This window comes from Suricata suricatta, chromosome X, assembly GCF_006229205.1.
Source record: "Suricata suricatta isolate VVHF042 chromosome X, meerkat_22Aug2017_6uvM2_HiC, whole genome shotgun sequence".
In the NCBI taxonomy this organism is placed as follows: Eukaryota; Metazoa; Chordata; class Mammalia; order Carnivora; family Herpestidae; genus Suricata; species Suricata suricatta.
The window spans coordinates 72,352,183-72,377,891 of NC_043717.1; the positions used below are offsets into that span (position 1 = coordinate 72,352,183).

The 25,709-nt window shown below is 34.6% G+C and overlaps 1 protein-coding gene across 1 annotated transcript in view; it reads right to left on the reverse strand.

Moving 5' to 3' along the window:
* Window positions 1–1,071: 1,071 nt before the first annotated feature.
* RBM41 (RNA binding motif protein 41) overlaps window positions 1,072–25,709 on the reverse strand; it is a 64,132-nt gene continuing 39,494 nt past the window's right edge. Inside the window, 3 exon segments of the mRNA XM_029930315.1 lie at window positions 1,072–3,432; window positions 5,029–5,176; window positions 22,825–23,228. Of these exon segments, the coding sequence (XP_029786175.1) occupies window positions 3,266–3,432; window positions 5,029–5,176; window positions 22,825–23,228 (719 nt within the window). The 3' untranslated portion in view covers window positions 1,072–3,265.

A 25,709-nucleotide genomic window follows, 5' to 3' on the forward strand; every position in this document is an offset into this window, starting at 1 on the left:
TGTAGTCAGAAAACATACTTTGCATGATTTTAGTCCATTTAAATTTACCGAGGTTTGTTTTATGGTCTACAGTATGATCTATCCTGAAGATATTTATATGCCCTTGAGAAGAATGGGCATTCTGTTCTTGCTGGATGAAGTGTTTTATAGATCACTTTAAGGTCTAGTTCATTATGGCATTGTCCAAGTCTTCTATTTCCTTGTTTATTATCTAATTGTTCTATTATTCTGTTTTATTTCCTTATTGTCTAATTGCTCTATTACTCAAAATGGGGCACTGAATATCCCAACTCTTCTTGTACACTTGTATATTTCTCCTTTCGTTTAGTTTAGTTTTTGATTCATGTATTTTGGTGCTCCATTATTAGGTGCATATATAATTTTTCTCTTTCTGATGGGTCTACGCTTTTATCATTATCACAAAGATGTCACTCTTTGTGTCTGACACTTTTTGTTTTAAAGCCTATTTTCTCTGATATTAGTATATCCACTTCAGCTTTCTTATAGTTGCCATTTGTCTGATAATTCTTTATGTTTAACCTTCAATCTATTTGTATCCCTAAATCTGAAGTGTAACCCCAACAAATAGCATACAGATGAATCTTGTATGTTTTTCCCAGTCTGAAAATCTCTGCTTTTAATTGGACTGTTTAATCTATTTATATTTATTGCTATTATTAACATATGTGGACCTAAGACTGCCATTTTACTGTTTATTTTTTATATGTCTCTGGGGTTTGTCTTTGTTTCTCTATTCATCCTTTGGCATTGAATGTTTTCTAATTTAAGTTTCTTTAATAATACTTTCAGTTATTTCCGTAGTGGTTGCTCTAGGGCTTACCATACAAATCTTTTTTCCCCAGATTTTTATTATTTTTAAATAATAGTTTATTGTCAAATTGGTTTCCATATAACACCCAGTGCTCTTCCCCACAAGTGCCCTCCTCCATGACCATCACTCCCTTCCGCCCTCCCCCTCCCCCTTCATCCCTCGGTTCGTTTTCAGTTTTCAATAGTCTCTCATGATTTGTGTCCCTCTCTGTCCCCAACTCTCTTTCCCTCTTCCCCTCCCTATGGACCTGTGTTAGGTTTCTCCTGTTAGACCTATGAGTGCAAACATAATTACCATACAAATCATAACTCAGTTGGCTTCAGATATATACAAACTAAATTCCAATGAGATATAAACACCTTATTCCTACATGAATCTATTCCTTTGCCCACTTTTGGTGTTATTATTGTTATATATATTATTTCTACATGTTATAAATCCAACAACAAACTGTTAAAATTATTACTTGATGAAATTTTATATCTTTTTAGAAGCTCAGAGAAGGAAGAAGAGCAAATATATATTTGTCACTTTTTTTATATTAACTTCCTTATTTCCTATTTCTTATTTTCTTCACTTGTTCCTGCAGATTGGCATTACCATCTGGAGTCATTTCTATAGTCCAATACAGCTTTGCTTCCACCTACCTCCTATGTTCTGTCATTAGCAAATATATTGCACTTTTAGTTATAAACCCAACAATACAACTATATACATATTGCTTTATACAATTGTTTTTCAAATAAAATTAAGAGAAGAAAAATGCATTTAGACTCTCTTTTCTAATTCTGTAATTACCTTTACCTGTGCTATTTTTCTGTATGTATAGATTTAAATTATTATCCAAAGTCACTGCTTTCTGCCTGAAGAACTTACTTTACTATCACCTATAAGTCAGGTCTGCCAGCAACAACAGTTTTTGATGATGTAGGAAGGCTTATATTTTATCTTCATTTTCAAAAACAGCTTCAGTGGATATACGATTCTATATCAACAGGTGTTTTCTTTGAGCACTTCGAATATGTTATCCCACTGTCACCTCCATTGTTTCTGACGAGAAGTTAGCTGTTAATCTGATTGGGGTTCTCTTCTAAGTGATGCTTCATTTTTCTCATGTTACTTTCAAGGGTTCCTCTTTGTCTTTGAGTTTTAGCATTTTTGTTATGATGTGTCTGTAGATTTCTTCTTTATCCTACTTGAAGTTTGTTGAAATTCTTGGATGTATAGGTGATGTTTCTCATCAAATTTTGGACATTTACAGCCATTATTTATTGGAATATGTTTTCTGCTTTTTTTCTTTCTCTTCTCTTTTTCTTGTTCTCTCATTAAAAGTATGTTGGGGTGCTTAATGGTCCTACACTCTGTTCAATTTTCTTCCATTTTTTTACTCCTGTTCTTCATCCAAAATAATATCATCTCATTTAATCCTTACAACCCAATGAGGTAAGTAGTAGTATTATCCTCATTTTATAAATGAGAAAACTGAGGCTCAGATTAAGTGACTTGCCAAGGTCATGAAGTGGTAAGTGTGGCTGTGAAGTTTAAACACAAGTCCGATTCCAAAGTTTGTACTATTTCCTCTATATCATATTTCCTTTCTATTCTCCAGCAAGTACGAACAACTGAGGGATTTGGGAATGACTCTCTTCTGGAGGAGAACACTTTCTTCCCACCCTCCTTTAGTATTGTTTGTTAGTATGTTCCTCTTCTGAAAGTCATATACCTAATATATAACATGATTAGATATTGATCCAATGTTTATTGCTTTGAACTCAATGTTGTTCAATGGTAGCTAGCTTAATGACTATGAGAACATCAGTATTTTGATCTAAATGCTTTCATTAGAAAAATATATAGCTTTTTGAAGACACTGATAAGTTCATGGGGAAGCATTCATTAAATATATGGACTAATTTATGAAACTACCTATTGTCACTGCTGATAGTTCTTATTCGACAGCATTTGTTGATGTTTAGGCCTGGGGTCTTCGTCAGATATTTACTAGGTGGATATAAATTAGGATAAATGAGTTCTAGTAAATAAATATTTCAACATTTAGTTAGTTGTTTAATTCTGCATATAGGAAGAACCTTGGAAAGAATGTTATCTTTAGGGACAAATATTTAAGATCCCCAATAAATTATAAGGCTTTTTAAAATCCTTGGAAATAATCCTTTGTAATTTATCCTGAGAAAATGATACTCTTTGTACCCTACATTTCATACTTGCCATATGTCTGTCCTATATAGTCTTTGATTATAAAAAAATGTTTCCTAGCAATTCATTCTGAAACAGAGAGGGATTATCTTAGATTTTTCTCTCCTTCAGTTAGTTTCTCTTCTTCAAATCCAAATAAATTGCTATCTATACACAAATTCCAGAGCCAAGATTCTGATAAGGAAGACCTCCTGGGACTCACCATCTATATATCTTTTAGCTACCACTGATTTCTGTAGTGTTATCTGTCGCAGATGATATGAGAGAAGCAGCCTGGAGATCTGACCGTTGCTTTTTATTCTTTCCAAATTCTATCACCAATATTTTCCCACGTAGTTTATATCCATTTACTAGATGCAATGCTTGCTGTGCTATCTCCTTATCTAAAAGAGAAAAAAAGCATCGATTTACATAGGGTTTAATAATTCAATTATATTCCATGTCTAGTTTATGTTGTTTTGCCTTGGAGTTAAATATAGACTATATGGCTATATAGTTCTTTAATTTTATTATCTCTTCCATAATCTCAAATTTGTATAAGTCAGCAACATTAAACTAATGGCTAAGAATAATGACAATAAAAACTTAAAATCATGGTTGAGTGGCTCCTCATTCAAAGATAAGGGTAAGGAAACAAGAATATAGACAGTGTGCCAAAGAAGGCTAAGCAATAACCAATAATATACAAACCTCTATCTTAGGTATTATATGTATTGTGATAATGAAACCACTTTCAAAATGTATGACATGAATAAAAGATGTTATCATGATACTGAGGACACTTTATTGCTTTTTTTCTTCTGATGGGAGTATAGGAGCCCTCATTATAATAAATAAGTTTAAGAATTCTTGTACACATATGGATGCTTGAGTTATAAGTATACAGTATATAGCAGGAGTTTTCAACTTTCAATTGTTTTCAACAGTCTCAGAACCTATGTACAGAAAATTTAGAAGTAGAATTATTGCCCAGAATCTGTGCAATCATAAGTAGACAAGCAATGTCATTAGACTAAACTAATTTATGTCTCACATATGTATATACTACAAATTTTCACATGTTATACTCCTGTTACTAGTAAGACAACTGTACACTTTAAAGTACTGAGTTTATAAAACCGTTTCATTATATATATTTTTTCAATTAATGGATCATATTAGCTTGTAGCTCGGGGTCAATGAAAAATATTTTAAGTTTAAAAAGGGTCCTCACACAAAAGGACTGGAAACCACTAGTGTAGAGGATCCACAAACCTTAACAAAAATGGTATAAGGATGTATGAAAACAGCAGAGGGAAGTCTGGTACGGCTTAGGCATAAAAGCACTTGCCTATACATAGGTTACTAGGCTGTATGTAATAATGGTAGTTTAGGGATAATGGAGTTTGTTCCTACCCAGCTCCCACCAGAAGAGATAGTCTGGTCTGTTATAGAAAATGAAATTCCTATATTATGGTTCTCTTTTAATTAGGATACTGAAATCATGTATTAAGATGGAAACAATGCTTAAAAGTACTTATCATCATCCCCTAGTTAATTATGAATTACTAATAAATTAGCATGTTAACATATAATCTCTTAGTCCCAAAGGAATAGGGGATAAGGCAAGTAACAAGTATTCTACCAGAATACCAATATATTATTAAGTAATATAATCTGAACTAGAAATACCATCATCAGCAAAAGGAAGGTCAATTTTGACAGAGTGAGAAATAAGTGCCATGATTGTAGAAAACCGAGGACAATGGGGTAAGGCAGTCATGCACTGTCAACAGAGGAGAAGAAGCATAGAAGGGAGGGTGGAGGAACACTAAAAATATATTTTCCTTACTTCTCTTTTCTTCTTCCCATGTCCTTGTTCAAGCACATGCTTCTCATGTGATATAAAGAAATCAAAGGGCTATATCTAAAATAGAGAGGGTATAAATAGTCTCTAATGAACTGATGCTATAATTAATTATCCAGATAAAGCTACTTACTGGGAAAGGTGATAAAAGCCTGCCCCTTCATTCGTCCACTCATCATTCGGAATTGAATTGGTGGTCCTTTTTTCTCCTGGAACCGAGCGAACAGTGAGACAAGGTCTCTTTCGGTCACCCGAGGGCTAAGGTTCTTCAGGTATAACACCTAATGTAAACCGAGGATCAACAGAAATAGCACATGAGGGAGGTAAGGCAACTATTTCACTGTAGTAAGAATTAGTTTCAGATACAGATGGCAGATTAATACATGGATCTAATTTTACTCTCTCCAGAAAACTCTCTAAAACTATAGGGACTTTAAAAACACACACACACACAAACCCGTAAGATCAGAAAGAACAAGGAAAGGAAGCCATAGCAGCAGGACTCTGGAAGCTAGAAAATAATTGGATAAGTGTACTCAAGAAAGCAGAATCTTAAACCAGCAGTGGGGAAAGCCAGGAACTAACCCAAACTACACCTAAGATCCTCAGTCTAGGAACTGATAGCTTCAGGCACCTCTGAAAATGAAGGTAAAGAGATGGGTTAGGATAAGTGGGGCAGGCTGAAAGTCATTTAAAAACCAACTAGATCTTGAAAGATCCTCCCCTAAAATTAGCTACTGGAGAAAGGCCAATCTCTATCCTGGTGATTACTGGTAGCTCATTTTTTAAAATGTTTTATATTATTTATTTCTGAGACAGAGAGAAACAGTGTGAGCAGAGGAGAGTCAGAGAGAGAGGGAGATACAGAATCCGAAGCAGGCTCCAGGCTCTGAGCTAGGTGTGAGCACAGAGCCTGACACGGGACTCGAACCCACGAACCGTGAGATCATGACCTGAGCCGAAGCCGGACACTTAACCAACTGAGCCACCCAGGCGCCCCTGATAGCTCATTTTCTAAATATGGGGAATGTCAGGCACGGATGTGGGTGTAAATACTGTATCTGAACACAAGAATATTAAGAAAAATATTGTACACTAAATATGATTAGCCCCAAGAGAAAAGATTTAAAAAAATACTGATTTGGGATGGGAAATTTCTCCAACAAATGGACCAGCCAGATGACTTTAAAGTGAAGCTAAAAGTCAGCAAGGGCCACTCAGGTGCTCAGAGCTTCCAATAAATATGGGCACAGATTACCAGGATCTGGTATCTACCATATCTGAGGAAAGCCTCTCATGTGAAAGAACAGAACAAACAAACAGAAATGAAAGCAAATGAAAAAGAAAACAGACCATGCAAGGAGAAGAAAACTTCAAAAAACTATCACCAACACCCTCAGAGAAGTGAGGCAATATTCAATTAGGAGGAATAGGATGCTATAAAAAAAATTCAAGAAAACAAAAGAAAGAGCCCTTGAATGCAGTTAAATTTAAGTTCTTATTGGCTTAAGATAGATTGTTCTCTTTTAAGGAAGCCCCACTATAACCCTAATGAAAATACCTAATGAAAAAAATGGGAAAAATACATTAGTAAAAAAAAAAATCAGTGAAACGAAAAGGAAGACATCAAGAGAGGAAAAGAGGGACAAAAAAGCTATAAGACAGAAAACAATAAATGATGATAGTAAATCCTTATCAACAATTACACATAAGTATGTTTTAATTCCCTAATCAAAGACACAGAGTGGTTGAATGAATTAAAAAAAAAAAAGATCCAACTATAAGCATCTACAAGAGACTCACTTTATATTTAAGGCCATATATAAGCTAAAAATGAAAGGTCAGAGAAAGATATTCTATGCAAATGATAACCAAAAAAAAAAAAAGCAGGGGTGGCCATGTGTATATCAGATAAAATAGACTTTAAGTCAAAATTGTTACAAGAGACAATAATGGGCATTATATAATGAAGGACAAAAGGGTTAATTTACCTAGAAGCAATAACTATAAATAAATATGCATCCAACATGAGAGCACCTAAATATATGAAGCAAACAGTAAGAGAACTGAAAGAAGAAATAGAAATACAATAATACTAGGAGACTTCACTGTACTTCCAACAGCAGAAGGAAAACAAGAAAATTCACAAATACATGGAAATTAAACGTCATACTTTGAAGCAACCAATGGGTCAAAGAAGAAATCAGAAGGGAAATTATAAAATATCTTGAGACAAATGAAAACGAAACCACAACATAACAACATTTATGGGGTGCAGCAAGAGCAGTACTAAGAGGGAATTTTATAGTGGTAAATGCCTACATTAAAAAAGATCTCATGGGGCACCTGGGTGGCTCAGTCAGTTAATCATCAGACTCTTGATTCTGGCTCAGGTCATGATCTCATGGTTGTGAGACTGAGCCTTGGGTCAGGCCCCATGCTTAAGATTCTCTCTCCTTCTCCCTCTGTCCTTCCCTTGCTCACACTCACGTGCTTGCTTACTCTCTCTCTGTCTCTCAAAAACAATCTTAGAGATGTCTGGCTGACTTAGTCAGTGGAGCATGTGACTCTTGATCTTTGGGTCTTGAGTTCCAGCCTCACCTTGGGCAGTGGAGCTCACTTTAAAAATATAATAAAGAGGTACCTGGGTGGCTTGTAGGTTAAGTATTTGGCTCTTGATTTCAGCTTAGGCCATGCAGTTTATGAGTTTGAGCCCCACATCATGCTCTGTGCTGACAGCGTGGAGCCTGCATGGGGATTCTTTTTCTCCCTCTCTTTCTGCCCCTCCCCTTGCTCATGTGCTCTCTCTCAAAATAAATGAATAAACTTTATAAAAAATAAATAAAATAATAAAATAAAATAAGATTTCAGACCTACAACTTAATTCTACAACTTTAGGAACTAGGAAAAGAAGCAAACTAAGCCCAAAGTTAGTAGAAGGAAAGAACTAAAAACTAAGGCAGAAATAAACAAAAGAGATTTAAAAAATTAGAAAAAATCAAGAAACTAAGCTGGCTTTTTAAAAAGAGCAACAAAATTGACTTCCTTTAGCTAGACTGAGGAAAAATGAGGAAAGATGCAAATAAAATCAACAATAAAAGAGGAGATGTTATAACTGATGCCACAGAAAAAGAAAGGATTACATGAGACTACTATGAACAACTATATGCCAACAAATTGGATAACCTATAAGAAAAGGATAAATTCTTAGAAACATAAAACCTACCAAGACTAAATCATGAATAAAACATCTAAAGAGATCTATAACTAGTAATGAGATTGAACCAGTCATCAAAAACCTCCCAGCATAGAAAAGCCCAGGACCAGATGGCTTCATGGGTGAATTCTACCAGACACTTAAAGAAGAATTAATGTCAATCTTACTAAATGTTTACACTAACCATGAACTGTCTGAAAATGAAATTTAAAAAATCCCATTTATAATAGTATCAAAAAGAATAAAATACCTAGAAATAAACTTAACCATGGGGCCTAAAGACTTCTACACAGATAACTACATAACATTGATGAAAGAAACTAAATAAGACACAAATAAATGGAAAGATATCCCATATTCAAGGATTGGGTTGGAAGTATTAATATTGATAAAATGTTCATGCTACCCAAAGTGATTTACACATTCAATGTAATCCTTACCAAAATCCCAATGTCAATTTTTATGGAAATAAAAAAATCCTCAAATGCATATGGAACCATAAAAGATCCAAGTAGATAAAATAACCTTGAGGTAGAAGAACAAAGCAGGAGGCATCATATTTCCTAATTTCAAGCTACAGTAATCAAAATAGTATGGTACTGGCATAAATAACAAACATATTGACCAATAAAACAGAATAGGGAGCCCAGAAATAAACCACATATTTATGGTAAACTGATCTTTGATAAGGGGGCCAAGAATATACAATGGTAAAAAGACAGTCTCATCAATAAATGGTGTTGAGAAAACTGGATATCCACAGCAAAAGAATTAAAGTAGATACTTAACTCACACCACACACAAAAATCAATTCAAAATGGATGAAATATTTTAAAATAAGATCTGAACCTCCAAAACCTCCCAGAAGAAACCATAGAGAAAAAAGCTTCATTGCACTGATCTTGGCAATGACTTCCTGGATATGACATCAAAAGTACAAGCAACACAAAAGCAAAAATAAACAAGTGTGATTATAACTAAAAACCTGTCCAGCAGAAAAAGAAAAAAAATCAGTGAAGTGAAAAAGGCACAGAATAGAATAAAATATTCACAAATCATATATCTGATATCTGGTAAAGGATTAATATCTAAAACATATAAGGGACTCCTGAAATGCAGTAGCAAAACAAACAAACAAACAAACAAACCCAAAAAACAAAAACAAAAACAAAACCCCTAAAAATAACCCAATTTTAAAAATGGGCAAAAGACCTCAACAGTCATTTCTTCAAAAATGACATACAAATGGCTATCAGGTATATAAAAAATGGTTAATCTCACTAACCATCAGGAAAATGCAAATCAAAACCAATGAAATATCACTTCACATCTGTCAGGATGGCTATTAATAACAACAAAAAGTCAGTGTTGGTGAGGATATAGAGAAATTCTAAGTCTTGTTTGCTATTGGTGGGAATGTAAATCAGTGCAACCACTATGGAAAACAGTATGGAGGTTCCTCAAAAACTTAAAAGTAGGACTAACATACAATCCAGCAATCCCACCTCTGGGTATATACCCAAAAGAACTGGAATTGGGATTTGGAAGAAATATTTGCATTCCCTTGTGCAGTGCAGCATTATTTATAATAGCAAAGACATGGAAACAACCTGTCCACTGACAGATGAACGGATAAAGAAAATGGATGTATACATACAATGGAATAGTATTTGGCCTTTAAAAAAATCTTTTCATTTGCTACAACATAAACTTGGAAGACAGTATGCTAAGTGAAATAAACCAAATACGGAAGAAGAAATACTACATGATCTCATTTATATCAGGCATCCAACACAGCCAAACTTATAAAAGCAGAGTAGAATCATGCTTGCCAGGAGGCTGGGAGGAGGGGTAACTGGGGAGATGTTCATCAAAGTGTACACAGTTTCACTTATGCAAGATGAGAAAGTGCTATAGATCTACTGTACCGCATAGTGCATACAGTTATCATTACTGTATTAGATACTTAAAATTTATTAAGAGGGTATGTTAAATGTTAAATGTTATGATCAAAAAAAGGGGGGAGGAAATTTCTAGAGGTGATGGTCAAGTTTAGGGCATTGGCTATTGTGATGGTTTCATGGGTGTACATTTATTTTCAAACTCATCAAGAATTTGGGCATTAAATATATACACCTTTACTGGATACATGATGAGTCACTAAATTCTACTCCTGAAAACAATATTATACTATATTTTAACTAACTAGAATGTAAATAGAAAATTGGTACAAAAAATGCAAAATAAACATGTACAGCTTTTTAAAATGTCAATCATGCTTCAATTTAAAGAAATGCAACCAAGAAAAAAAAAAGACTTGTATACTGAAGACCACAAAACATTGCTGGAAGGAATTAAAGAAGACACAAATGCAAAAATGTCCCATGTTCATGGACTGGAAGACAATATTGTTAAAAGTTACATACTACCTAAAGTGATCTACAGATTTAATACAATTCCTATAAAAATCCCAAAACTAATTTTATGGGAATAGAAAAAATAATCCTAAAATCCATATAGAACCATGTGGGACCCCAAAAAGCCACAGCAATCTTGAAAGGTAAGAACCAAACTGGAGGCCTCACACTTCTTAATTTTGAAACATATTACAAGTTTACATTAACCAAAAGAGTAAACTAGCATAAAAACAGTTATATAGATCAATGGAACAGAACAGAACCCAGAAATAAACCCACACATATACAGTCAACTGATCAACAGAGGGGCAAGAATACACAATGGGGAAAAGACAGTTCCTTCAACAAGTGATGGTGGGAAAAGTTGGTACTCACATGCAAAATAACAAAACTGGACTGTTATTTAATACCACATACAAAAGTCAACTCAAAGTTTTTAATACTTAAATATAAGACCTGAAAATCTAAAACCCCCAGGAGAAAACATAGGGGAAAAGCTTCATGGCATTGCCTTGGCAATGATTTCTTGAATATTGTATCAGAAGCACAGGCAACAAAACCAAAAATAAAGTGGGACTACATTGACTAAAACACTTCTGTACAGCAAAGGAAACAATCAACAAAGTGAAAAGGCAACCAACAGAATGGAAGAAAGTATTTAGAAACCAAATATCTTATTAGAAGTTAATATCTAAAATATATAAGTAACTCTTACAACTCAACAGCAAAAAGACAAATAACCCAATTAAAAAAAAATGGGCAAGGGGCGCCTGGATGGGTCAGTCAGCTGAGCAACTGCCTCCTGATTTTAGCTCAGGTCATAATCTCACGGGTTCATGAGACTGAGCCCTACACTGGATTCGGGGATGACAGTATAAAGCCTGCTTGGGATTCCTTTTTCACCCTCTATCTCTGCCCCTCCCCTGCTCACTCTATCTCTCTCAAAAATAAATAAACATTAAAGAATAAACAATTTTAAAAATGGGCAAAAGACCTAAATAGACATTTGTTCAAAGAACACATATAGGAGATAAACTGACAAGGATATACACAAATTGGAATTCCTGTACACTATTGGGAGAATGTAAAATGGTACAGCTATTATGAATGGTATTGGAGGTCCTACAAAGAATTAAAAATAGAACTACCATATGGTCCAGCAATCCCACTCCCAGATACTTATCCAAAAGAATTAAAATCACAATATCAAAGAGATATCTGAACACATGTGTTGATTGAAACATTGTTTACAATAGCCAAGAGGTGGCAATGTCCATCGTGGATGAATGGATAAAGAAGATGTGGTATAGACATACAATGGAATATTATTCAGCCAGAAAAAGAAAGTCTGGTCATATGCTACACCATGGATGAATCTTGAGTGCATTAAGCTAAATGAAATAAGTCAGTCACAGAAGGACAAATACTACATGATTTCACTTATATATGGTATCTACTGACTGAAGCAAAAAGTAGAGTGGTGGTTGTCAGGGGCTGAAGGGAGAGGGAAATGGGGAGTTGCTGTTCAATACTTATGAAGTTCAGTCATATAGGATGAAAAAGTTCTAGAGATGTGCTGGACAACATTGTGCCTACAGTTAATTAGTAAAACACTGTAACGTATACTTAATATACTGTTAAGAGGGTAGATCTAAAGTTACATGTGTTTTACAACAATAAAAAAAGATGGAAGAAAAAAATCTGTATACGTGGGCTAGAATAAATTATATTGTTTATAGTTTAATGGCACTTGAGAAGAATTCAGACAGAAGCAGCACAAGCAAAGAGCTAGAAAACAGAGCCAACTTAAATGAGTTAACCACTAAAACATAAAGTATATTAAACATTATAATAAGCAAGAGTCTCTTTCTGTGTCAAAGACTTTAGAAGCTGGATATTTGTGTATTTAGCATTTAACTACACTTGTATCTAAAAAGCAAAGGCACAGATTCACTGACTTATGATTCACTTAGGTAATTTCTAGAGTTTTGGCTCTGAAATATTTATCATAAAAGCGTCATCAAATCAAATAACCATAGAAAGGAGTCTGTGAAACATACTGCAGGTCTCTCACACTCAGATGGTTTTCTGTGATATGAGCATTTTTAAAAAATCAAGAAGACTTCTGGTAGACGTGGCTTGCTCACTTCTTGCTTGGATGCTTCTTCTCTGCTCCAAACACACACACACACACAGGTATGTATGTATGTACACATCACTAACACATATATATTCATACACACACACACACACACACACACACACACACAGGTACACATAAAGATACAGCTAGGCTCAAAAACAAGATAAATATTTCTGGAAAACAGAAAAACAGATATTCCAAGCAATGATACAGGATGAAACTTCCTGGCATCCTTCTCCAGTACACAGTAGTGTTTTGCATATTTTGAACTTTATGTAAATAGTATAAAACTGTACACATTTTTATGCAGGTATCTGTTTTAAATTTTTAAAAAGTATAGACTATTTTTTTAGAACAGTTTTAGATTTACAAAAAAACTGAGAAAGTAGTACAAAGAGTTCCTGTACACCCACACCCAGTCTGCGCTATAATTAACATCTTACATGACTATGGTGCATTTGTTAAAATGAATGAATGAATACAGATACCTTATTTATTACCCAAAGGCCACAGCTTGTTTAGATTTCCTTAGTTTTCCCTAACATCTTTTTTCTGCTTCAGGATTCCATACAGGATACCACAGTACATTTAGTTCACATGTGTCTTTAGGCTCCTCTTGCTTGTGGCAGTTTCTCAGACTTTCCTTGTTTTTAAGGATCTTGACAGTTTTGAGGAATCCTGGTCAGGTAGTTTGTAGGATGGCCCACTACTAGAATTTGTGTGTGTGTGTGTGTGTGTGTGTGTGTGTGTGTGTGTTACGGTTAGATTGGGGTTATGGATTTTGAGAAGGAAGACCAGAGAGCAAAGTACAATTTTGATCATATCAAGTATGCATACTATCATGTGATTAATGACTGTTGATGTTGACCTTGATGTTAGGTTTCTACACTGGAATATTAGTCTTTTTTTCCTACCTTTCCATACTGTACTCTTTGGAAAGAAGTCACTCAATAGCTCAAAACTAAGGAGTGTTGGGGCACCTGGGTGGCTCAGTCAGTTAAGCCTCCGACTTCGGCTCAGGTCATAATCTCATGTTGGTGGGTTCGAGCCCCGCGTCAGACTCTGTGCTGACAGCCCAAAGCCTGGAGCCTGCTTCTGATTCTGTCTCCCTCTCTGCCCTTCCCCGCTCATGCTGTCTCTCTCTGTCTCAAAAATAAATAAAATATTTAAAAAATGTAAGAAAAACTAAGGAGTGGAAAGTTATGCTCCCCCAGTTTGAGTTGGAGCATCTATGTATATTATTTAGAATTCTTCTGTGTGGGATATTTGTCTTATCTCCCCCCAGTTATTTGATTTACTCAATCATTTTCTTTATTATCAGTATGCAGTCATAGCTATTTATCCTATACTTGAGGTTATAATCCAATATTAATTTACCTAGTTTGTTACACAAGTTGTTCCAGCTTTGATCACTGGAAACTCTCATCTGGCTCTTTTGCTCCTTTGACATATTCACACCAATGTTTTTATGTTGTTGTTTTCAACACTTTCTTACTTTCTGTCACTACAAAATGCTCAAGGCTCATCTAGTATATTTCTTGCCCCACTACTAGAATCAGTCATCTCTCTAAGGAGTCCTTGTTCCTTTTACTAGAGAATGGTATTACAAGCTAAGATTTGGGTGCTGAACAAGCTTGTTGCTACTGGAGTAGAACTTCAATTAGGCCCTCTCAACTGACAGAGAAAAAATTATGTTTATACTAACCTGTGTATATATACATATCTATTTTATATATAACCATCTATATCTATACTAAGCTAAACGTGATTTCATATTGCGGTCTCCAACTCTAAACCATTATATGGATCGTTCTAGCTTCTTTGCTTGTCCGTGAATTCTACCAGCCAGAAACCTGGCTCCCACCACCTGCCATCCATTTACTTAATTGCTCCATTTCATTATACATGTGTATCAGTATCAGGATTGTTAACCAGTGCCCTCATGAGACACAACCTTATTATTAACTAGGGTACAGTGATTATGTACACTTCTATTATTAGTCTTTTAGACTCCACATATTTCCAAATATACTGAAGCCAGCACCTTTCACCCGCATACCTTCACTGAGGTTGCTTCATATATTTGTAACACAGATTGTCGTGTCATAGTCTTCATTATTTCCTGGGGTTCCCCAACCTCTCAAATGATTTTTTGATATTTGTATACAGCAAGGGTCACTCTTCATGCTGTACAGTTTTATGGACTTTGACAAATGCACATCTTGCATCCACTGTTACATTATCACATAGAATAACTTTACTGCCTTAAAATGCTCTGTGTTTCCCCTATTCCTCTCTTCTTCAACCCCTTGAACTCCTGGAAACTATTGGTCATTTACTATCTCTACATTTTTGTGTTTTCTGGAATGTCACATAATTGGAATCATACAATATATACTCTTTTCATACAGGCTTTCACTTATTAACATATTTAGAGTTCCTCTGTGCCTTTCTGTGGCTCGTCAGCTAATTTCTCTTTATTGATGAATTATATTCCACTGTATAGATGCAGCACAGGTGAATGTATCCATTTATCTACAGAAGGACATTCTAATTGCTTTCAGTTTGGGGCAATTATAAGTAAAACTGATAAACATTCACATGCTGGTTTTTGTATAAATATAGGTTTTCAAATCAATTGGGTAAATAATTAAGTGTAATTACTGGATTATACAGTAAAACAATGTTTAGCTTTGTGAGACTGCTGAACTGACTTCAAAGAAGTTGCAACATTTTCTATTCTCACCACCAATTAATAAGAGTTCCTGTTGCTCATCATCCTCTATAGCATTATACTGGCAGTTTTATTGTGAATTTTAGCCATTCTAATAGATGTGTAATGGGATCTCACTATTGTTTTATTTTGTAATTCCCCGATGACAATGATGAGCTGCTTTTCATATGCTAATCTGACGTGTATATAACTTCTTTGGTGAGGGGACTGTTGTTTTATTTTGCCCATTTTTTAATTGGGTTGTTTGTTTCACTACTGTTGAGTTCCATGTCTTTGTGAAAAAGACAGAGTGTCTCAAAGACATGTCTTTGTGTATTTTGGATGAAAGTCCTTTATTAGACATGTTTTACAAATATTTTCTTCTAGTCTTTGGCTTGGCTTTTGATTTTCTTAAAAGGAACTTTCACATAGTGGAAGTTTATACATTTAATAAAGTCTGATTTATCATTTTTTTATAAATTATGCTTTGGGTGTTGTGTCTACAGATGCATCACCAAACACAAGGTCATTTAGATTTTCTCCTATTTTCTTCTACAAGTGTTATAGTACTGTGTTTTACATTTAGATCTATGACCTATTTTGAGTTCATTTTTTTTGAAGAATGTAAGATCTGTGTTCAGATTCTTATTTTGCATGTGGATAACCAGTTAGTTGTTTTACCCCAATTTGTTGAAAAGACTATCCTTTCTTCATTAAACTGCCTTTGCTCAACCTTGTCAAAGATTAGTTCATTACATTTATCTGAGTCTATTTCTGGAGTCTCTGTTCAGCTTAATTGATCTATGTCTTTTTTTTTCACCAACATTGCCCTTCTTGATTATAGTAAATCTCAAACATGGGTAGTACCAGTCCTCCAACTTTGTTCTTCTTCAGTATTACATTGGATATTCTGGGTCTTTTGTCTTTCCACATAAACTTATAATAAGTTGGTCTATATCCACAAAATAGCTTGCCAGGATTTTGTTGGAATTGTGTGGAATCTATATATCAATTTGGGTAGAACTGAATTCTTAACAATGTTAAGTCTTCCAATCCATGAACAGAGAATATCTCTATTTATTTATGATCCTCTTTAATTTTTCATCAGTTAGTTTTCTGTATATAGATTCCGTACACATTTTGTTAGATTTATACTTAAGTATTTTACTTTTTGTGGTGCTTTCATAAACATCATTGAGTTTTAAATTTTAATTTCAATTGTTCAATTCTCGGTGTACAGAAAATTGGCTTTTGTATATAAACCTTGTATCCACCAACCTTGCTATATTGCACTTATTAGTTCCCATAGTTATTTCACATTGTTGCTATTGATTCTTCAGGATTTTCTACATAGACATACATGTCACCTGTGAAAAAAGACAATTTTTTCCCTTCTCAATCTGTACTTTTTCTCTTCCTACTGCACTAGTTAGCATTTCTAGTACAATACTGAAAAGAAGTAGGGAGAGGGTACATCCTTGCCTTATTCCTGATTAAGTGGAAAGCACCCAGTTTCCCATCATTAAGTACAGTGTTAGCTGTAGGGTTATTCTTAATCAGGTTGAGGGTGTTTCCTTCTATTCCTAGTTTTCTGAGAGTTTTTGTCACGAATGAGTTTTGCATTTTGTTAAATGCCTTTTCTACTTCAACTGAAATATTATATACTTTTTCTTCTTTAGTTTGTTGATGTGGTGGATTATTATATTAATTGATTTTCAAATGTCAAATCAGCCATAGATACTTAGAATAAATATTACTTGATCATGAAATATAATTGCTTTGATACATTGTTGGATTTCATTTCCTAGTATTTTGATTTTTAATAAAAATATTTTTATTTTCCTAAAATTTAAGATTTTTGCATCTGCACTCATGAGAGATATTGGTCTGTAGTTTTACTTTATTTAATGATTTTATCTGGTTTGGGTATTAAGCTAAGGCTGGTTTCATAAAATGAATTAGAAAGGTTCTATTTTGTGGAAAAGATAATAGAGAATGGGTATCATTTTATATGATTCCATTTTCACCCCTCTCAGCTTATCAATTATACTTTGTTTTATAATTTTTTAGTGGTTGCCTTAGCGTTTAAAATACTCATTTACAACTAATCTAAGCCCACTCTTAAATAACATTATACCACTTCACAGGCAGTGCAGATAACTTGTTATTGTTAAATACACCAAATACTAATTTCTCCCTCCTATTCCTTATAATATTAATGCCTTATAACATTCATTTAATAATGTGCTATAATTACCTAATACATTACGTTGAATAGTAAAGTAACACATTACTTTGAATTGATACTTTTAGATCACTTAAAAATAAGAAAGAAAATAAAGATTTCATTTTACCTTCATGTATTCCTTCTCCTATGCTCTTCTTTTCTTTATAGAAATCTGATTTTCTGGCTTATATCATTTTCGTTCTCTCTGGAAAAACTTAAAAAAATTTTTTCTCATAAGGTGGATTTACTGCTGACAAATTCCCTCAGTTTTTGTTTCAGCAAGTCTTTACATTTTGTTAACTTTAGAAGGACTGTTTTCCTGGAACAGATTTCTAGGTGAGTGTTTCTTTTTTCTTTCAATACTTTAAATATTTCAGTCCTCTCTTCTTGCTTGTATGGTTTCAGATGAGATCCGATGTAATTCTTATTGTTCCTCTAGAGGTAAAGTGTTTCCTCTGCATGTTTTCAAGATTTTCCCTTTGTGTCAGTTTTCTGTGTTTGAACATAACATGCTTAGGTATATTCTGGAGTTATTTGTCCTGCTTGATATTGTCTTCCCAGATCTCGAATCTATGGTCAAGTGTCTATCATTAATTTTGGAAACTTCTCAGCCATTCCTACTTCAACTATTTCTTTTGCTCCTTTTCTTTATTCTCCTTCTGGTATTCCAATTCCATGCATGTTATACCTTTTGAAATTGTTCCATAGCTCCTGGATATTATTCTCAATTTTTTCCAGTCCCTTTTTTCTTTGCATTTCAGTTTAGAAAGTTTTTATTTACATGTTTTCAAGCATATGGAGTCTTTCTGTGGTCACTTCTAGTCTACTGATGAGCCTATCAAATGCATTTCTTTTTAGTGTTTCTAATTTCTTGCATCTTCTTCTGATTCTGAGTTTCTATCTGCTTACATTACCCATCTGTTCTTGCATATTGTATATTTTCTCTACAGATTCTTCGGCATACTAATCATAGCCGTTTTAAATTCCACATATCTAATAATTCCCCAACTTGTATATCTGAGTTTGGTTCTGATATTTGCTTTGTCTCTTAAGACTGTGGCTTTTCTTTTAGCATGTCTCGGCATTTTGTTGTTGTTGAAAGCTGGACATGATGTATAAGTTAAGAGGGACTAAGGTAAATAGGCCATTAGTATGAGGTTTTATGTTAATCTGGCCAGGAGTTGATTGTATTTAGTGTTTACTCTAGTTGTAGGTGTCGGAGGTTTCAATTTCTCCTAAAGTTCTTGTTTTTTCTCCCCTATTTTCTTTGGGTTTCCCTAATACCTAGTTAAATGGAGTCTGAGCCTTGCAAGTCTTTCAGCTGTAGTCCACAGTTACTATATTGAAGCCATATCGATCTGGTGGTAAAGTCTGAGCCAAGGGGAAATATTCTGTACTCTCATAATTAAGTCTCAGGTCTTTTAGATTGCCTGTGTCCCCAGACTGTAACCTTCACAAGTGTTTCATAGTTTTTTTTCTCTCTCTTTTAGATGAGACAGGAAGGTTAGAGGCCTCCAGAGTTGGATAATTTCCCTTCCCTGCAGGCTGGAGAAGGCTTTGGTAAAGTTGTTTCACTTGCTGGCTATCCTTTGTTAGATAGAAGCTCCGGATAGATTTCAAAATGATTATTTTTCCCTTCCCCATACCAGGAATAGGATATTGTTTCTTGGCCCATCCCCTTGAGCACTTAATGGAGTTCCTGGAGGTAAAAATCATGAAAATATGAGGGACTTCGTAGACTGAGGCCCCTAGAGTTTGTCACTCAAACAATGTACACTCTGCTTCCAGCAATTTGTCAAAGTTACTGCTTAAGTATCCCTACCAGTTTATGGCTTCAGTGCTTTCTGCTCCTGAAAAGTAGATCTGAGCTGTGAGTCTCTGTAATTGCCTGTCTTTCCAGACTCTGGGTTACAGTTTGCTCTGTGACTTTAATTCCTCTGATGGGTCCAAGAAAAGTCATTGGTGTTTTGTTTGTTCAGCTGTTTTTCTTTTTATAAGACATGAGCGATGATTTCCAAGCATTTTACATGTTGGAGCTACAACCAGAAGTCTGCTAGTAGCTTTTTTCGTTCAACATTATGTTTGTTGAGTTTCATATATATATTGATACGTACAGTTCTATTTTATTCATTTTTTATACTTTATATACTATTTTATAAGTATACCATGCTTTATCCATTCTCCTACTGATGAACAAGTATGCTGTTTGTAAACAAGGCTACAGTGAGTATCTTTATAATATCTAATGTGCACGTGTAAGACTTCCTCTAAGATAGATACCTAGGCAGGGGATTGCTGACTTATAGTATATGAGCATCTTCCATTTTACTAGGTATCGCCACAGTGTTCATAAAGTGATTGCCTTTGTTCACGTTCACCCAGCAGGATATCAGTGCTCTTACTGTTCCACATGTTCACCAGTACCTGGCACTGTCAGGCCTTTAAATGTATACCAACTTCCTGGGTACTGAATGGTTTCTCACTGCATTTCTTTGATTGCTTGCTATAAGATTTTGTAATTAATTGGTTATTCATGTTTTCTCCTCTGTGAATTGCCTGTTCATATCTTTTGGCCATTTTCAGTGGGTTCTCTGTGTACTTTTTGTTGGTTTTGTAGGGAAGGATTTCTTTTTTTAATTTTTTTATTTTTTGCTTTTAGAATATTATAATTATTCATTCATTATATTCTTAGGACATATTTCCAGAAATAAAGCTGTTACAGAGCAGTCTTTGAAATTTTTAAAAAGCTATAAAAAACATTAAATTGCTCCCAGAAAGACTGAAGTCATTTATATTCCCATTAGCATTTTGAGAATATCTGAATCAGAACAACAAATCTGTCATCAACATTTTTGTTTGAAAAGTTAACAAATGTATCCCATTATAGTTTTTTTTTGACTCAAAAGGTACAAACCATCAAATAAAATACTGATGATCTGATTACACTAAAATGAAAGACTTCTGCTTAACAAAAGACATCAGAAATAATGTTTAAAAAATAAGCCCCCCACTAGAAGAATATATTGGCTAGATAAGCAATGTGTGTTTGCATCCAGCATTTAAAAATAATTTCTGTAAATAATATGAAAAACTAAGCAATCAAATAATGGGCAAAGAAATGGAAGAGGCAATACACAGAAGGTTACTGAAAGGCTAATAAATGTATGGCTACAAGTGTAACTTCACTGGAAATCAGAAACATGCAAATTAAGTCAATGAGATACCTTTAGACTGGCAAAATGAAAAGTCTAACACTAAAGAGTCTTGGAAAAATATGAAAGAGATTTCTGAAACACTGCTCATGGAATTGAATATATACTCTATATCACAGTAATCCCACTCCTAGGAATGTAATCTAGAACAGTGATTCTTAAAATGTCACTCTCAGGCCAGCAGCATCAGTACCTCATGGGAGCTTGCTGGAAATGCAAATCCTCAGGCCCTACGCCAGGTCTACCGAGTAGGAAATTCTGAAGGTGGAGCCCAGCAATCTGTGTTTTGACAAGCCTTCTAGGTGATTCTGGTGCATACTAACATTTAAGAACCACTGCAAGAGAGCAATATTTTTCCAACTTTTTTGACTGAGATCTATAGGATGAAATGCATTTTACATTCTGGTGCACATCTCTCTCTCTCTCTCTCTCACACACACACACACACAGATCCAAACCAAAAGTTTCCAGAAACAGTCAACACCCTTACTCTACAGAATGTACTTTGATATTTTCTATTCTATTTTGTTTCATTAGAAAAATTGCTTATTGTGACCTACTAACTGTAACCTCAAGTTTGAAAAATTGTCCTAGAGAAACTCTTGTACATATGCAACAGGAGATATGTACAGTGTTTGTTGCAGAATGGTCTGTAATAGCAAAAAGAAAAAGAAAAAATATCTTCAGGAGAATGGATAAATTAATGATAGCGTATTTCTACAATGTAATACTCCATAGTTCCTTATATTATTAAAATAAGTTTCAAAAACATTATGTATATTGAGTCAAAAAAGCAAGTTGTAGAAGAATATGTTGAGTATGTATCATCTATATAGTTTTAAAATATGTAAAGCTATACGTTGTTTATGAATATATAAAGTGTAGTAAAAACAGAAAAACATGCATCAGGATGATAAGTAGCAAATTCAGGATAGTAGTTACCTATGGAGAGGAGATAAGGAAATGGGATTGGTGAGGGACATCTGGAAATCTTCAGGTGTGTCTTTAAGGCTCTATTTTTCTAATTAAGCAAATAGGGAAACTATGAAGAACTGGTTAAGATGGCTGGCTAGGTATACGGGTATTTGCTATACTATTCTCTAACTTCTTGTGTATTGGTAATATTTTATAATAAAAAACATCACCCTTATAATAAATCAAGCTGCCCTTGAACCAACAGCAATAATATATTAGAAATGCAGTCATTCAGAGGAAACTGCTTAAATATCCCTCATCTACAATGTCTTTTTTTTTTTTTTAATTCAGGGGCAGCCAGAAGCTAACACTATTTTTGGGGGGTTGTTTTTAAATTAAACACAGCCAAGTATATGCTCCAGGGGCTTGTGTTGCCTCTTTGGGTGACATAACAAAGTTTTCCATTCTGGATGTAACATACACCAATAATGAGAAATAATGATGTGACCAATAGAACAAGGATTGTTTATAATTCTTATATATTTGTCAAGTTATCAAGCCTTAGAGGCCCTGCACTTTCACTCTCCTGCTTAGCTATCAGCAATTTAAAATCATATGTCATATGAAAGCCAGGTGGAGCATTCTAAAGAAAAAACTCATGTTTAAACAGTAAACCCTACTCACAACCAGGTGACCAATTATTTATTGACTAATTTCAGAGGCAGCATGGCTACCTGATATGGTGGTCTTATTGATACTACTTGATTTATTACTAGCCTAGAAAACTGGAGGTTACTTTTCCTTCAGTTCAAGACTTCTGGTGGGTATGGACTAGAGTCTCATCAAAATTTCTTTAAAATTCTAAGGGTAGCTTAGGACCTCAGGAAACCACAAAGAACATCATGGGAAATACACTACTTATATAGTATGAAGAGAATTAATAGTCAAAGTCAAGGAAAAACACAATCACTATGCCTATGTCACGATTCCTTGGTATAATCAAAACTAATTTAAAAGTATTAATTTAGGTAGAGGTAAAGAAAACTTAAAACAACCCATGTTTTTTTTCTTGGTTTGGCCTATACCTTGTTTGGCTCCCCTGGATTATATGAAGAAAACATAGGAATTTTTCGGATCTCTTCCTCTGACAAACGATTTCTCTGGATCTCATCTTCTGGGACAAATTCTATTGGCTGCGTCAGCTTCTTACGCCCAGTCCAACACTGCTCAGGTGAATTATCAATACCTTTTGCCACATGGAGACTGGGACCTTTACCCTGTGCTGCCTGTTTTCCCTTGTCCTGGAGTAATGACGGGTTCTCAGCTGTGCCACTATCTCCCACTGATGTAGCTGAGACCAGTGAGTGGGAAGCAAAGGGTTCACCTCTCATAAGTCGAAACTCTTCAAGACGTTTGTTCATTATCATCTCTTGGTAAAAACTTTCCAGGTTGTTCATGGGATCACCTTTGTTCTTCTTTTGGGGTTCATCTAGATCAAGACAAAGAGACAGGGAAGTTCTACAAGGCCTACCAAGAAAACCTTTGACAAATAAATAAAAATTAAATCTTGGATCTCAGATCTAGAAACTCTGTTGGGGCAAGTGTTTACAACCTTTGACAGATGACAGTAGTATATACCTAGTTTAATGCAATGTATCTCAAGCAAGGCTGGAACTATGGTGAAGCAAGTGAGGCGCCTCAGGTGCAAAACCTTAGGAGGTGCTCACTCTGCGTCATGCAAGTACATGCACCTAACTGATAAGGACATAAACATGTAACAAGTATGGCATTATCCCACTCCACAGAATTAATAGTAATTCCTTAGTATCATCTACAATTGAGTTCATGTTCAAATGGCTCTGATTCTCTCAAAGGTATCTGTTTATACTTGGCCGTTCAATGCAGAATCTAAACCAGGCTTTGGCAGTTATAGCTCTTAAGTCTGTACTATTTTAAAACAGTGCCCCTTCATTTACACCCCTCCAACTCGTTTTTTCCACAACCCATTGAATTATTGGAGGAAGCACATCATTTGTCCAGAGAACAAATGAAATTTGACTTACTGTTCCTCATTTTATTGTTTCACTTGTTCCTTAATCTCCTCTATTTCTTACAAACTGGTAGTTTGTAAAAATCTAGAAATCTAGAGCTACACTAAGATAATAGTCATTGGCTATGTAAATCTATTTAAATTAATGTTTTAGATGTCAGCTCCCCAGTTAAACTAGTCACATTTCAAATGCTCGACAGACATACGTACCTAGTGATACCATAATGGGCAGAATAGATAGAAACCATTTACATCACTGCATTAACATAGTGCTGAACTAAAGATTTAATTGGATTTAGGCTCAATATTTTAGGCAATGATCTTCCATAGATAGATGTGTACTTCCTATTATGTCATGTCATAAGGTACTTAATGCTAAGTGGTCCCACTTTAACAATGCTAAAGGTGATCAGCAGATTCAGGCGGTGTTAATATGATCCCTCCACTGTGAAGTTTTCCCATTCACCTAATGGGATTTGCATCCATGGATGACTATTGCCCAGATCTATTAATTTATTAAGAGTTGCAAAATGGAACTCCCCTAGTTATATTATTTATTTTGTGTTTATTAAGTCTATTATTTCTGTTGTACTTATTATCTAGAATTCTATAATGAAGTTACCATCAATTATTTGGTTCCCCCATATATAGTTTATACAGGAAAGGCAAGACAAATGCTTGATATTTTTTCTCCAGTATTTACCAACTATGAAGAATAATGAGTTAGTAGTTTAGAAATGTCCAATGGTAACCAATAATTATTTTAAGTATAATTTGAGATCACTTTCATATGTTTGATGTGTTTCAATTAATTAATGGTCAAATTATCCAACTGTGGTCTTTATTCTTTTTAGTGATCAAATGATCTCACTTGGAACCAGTCCAGTAAGTCCCTTCAAACTGGCTCCTGCGTTGCTTTCCAATTTTTTTGGCACAACAAAGTATCACAAATTCGTTCTGAATACTCCCTGACTCAAACCTAGATTATCTCTCCAAGGACCCTGGTTCCTTTTAATGGGAAACAGTATTTAGAAACCACAATGTGTTGGTGTGTTCACAGCTGTTGAGTTGTTGCTTCTAGGACTTTTCACTGGACAAAGCTAGTAAATTCTTCTAAAAGAAAAATAAATCATGAGCTCATACTGGTAGGTCCAATTTAAATTTACGATCCAAGGTTTTACTCATACTTCTTGGTTTTTATAGAATTTTTAAATGTCAATAACAATACTAATATAACTATCAATAATAAAACTACTGAATACAGTTTTATACATCTTTGCAGTTACTTTAGTTCTTAAAATATATCCCATTAGGAATGTACAAATGTTGTTTTAAAGTCACTTTACATAACGTTTCTCTGTATGGTTATGCTACCAACTTTATTTATAGTTAGGTTCATTTACTTCAGGTTATTTATACACTCTAGGAATTGATTTTCTCCCTTTTTTATTAGTTTTTTAAATTAGGCAGAACATTATACGAGTTAAAGTGAAAACTGTGTAATACAGCACCTTCATCCCATTCCTTTCCTTGGCCATAAATAATAATTTTTATTAGGTTTTGACATTATGATTCCATTGTTTCATTTTTATTACATAAAACTTTTTTAATGTTTATTTATTTTTGAGAGACAGAGAGACAGAGCGTGAGTAGGAGAGGATCAGAGAAAGAGGGAGACATAGAATTCAAGGAGGCTCCAGGCTCTGAGCTGTCAGCACAGAGCCTGACTTGGGGCTCAAACCCATGAAAAGTGAGATCATGACCTGAGCTGAAGTTGGATGCTTAACCAACTGAGGCACCCAGGCACCCCCATTGTTTCTTTTTTAAATGTTTATTTATTTATATTTTTGAGAAAGAAAGTGAGAGAGCATGTATGCAAGTTGGGGAGGGACAGAGAGAGAATCTGAAGCAGGCTCTGTG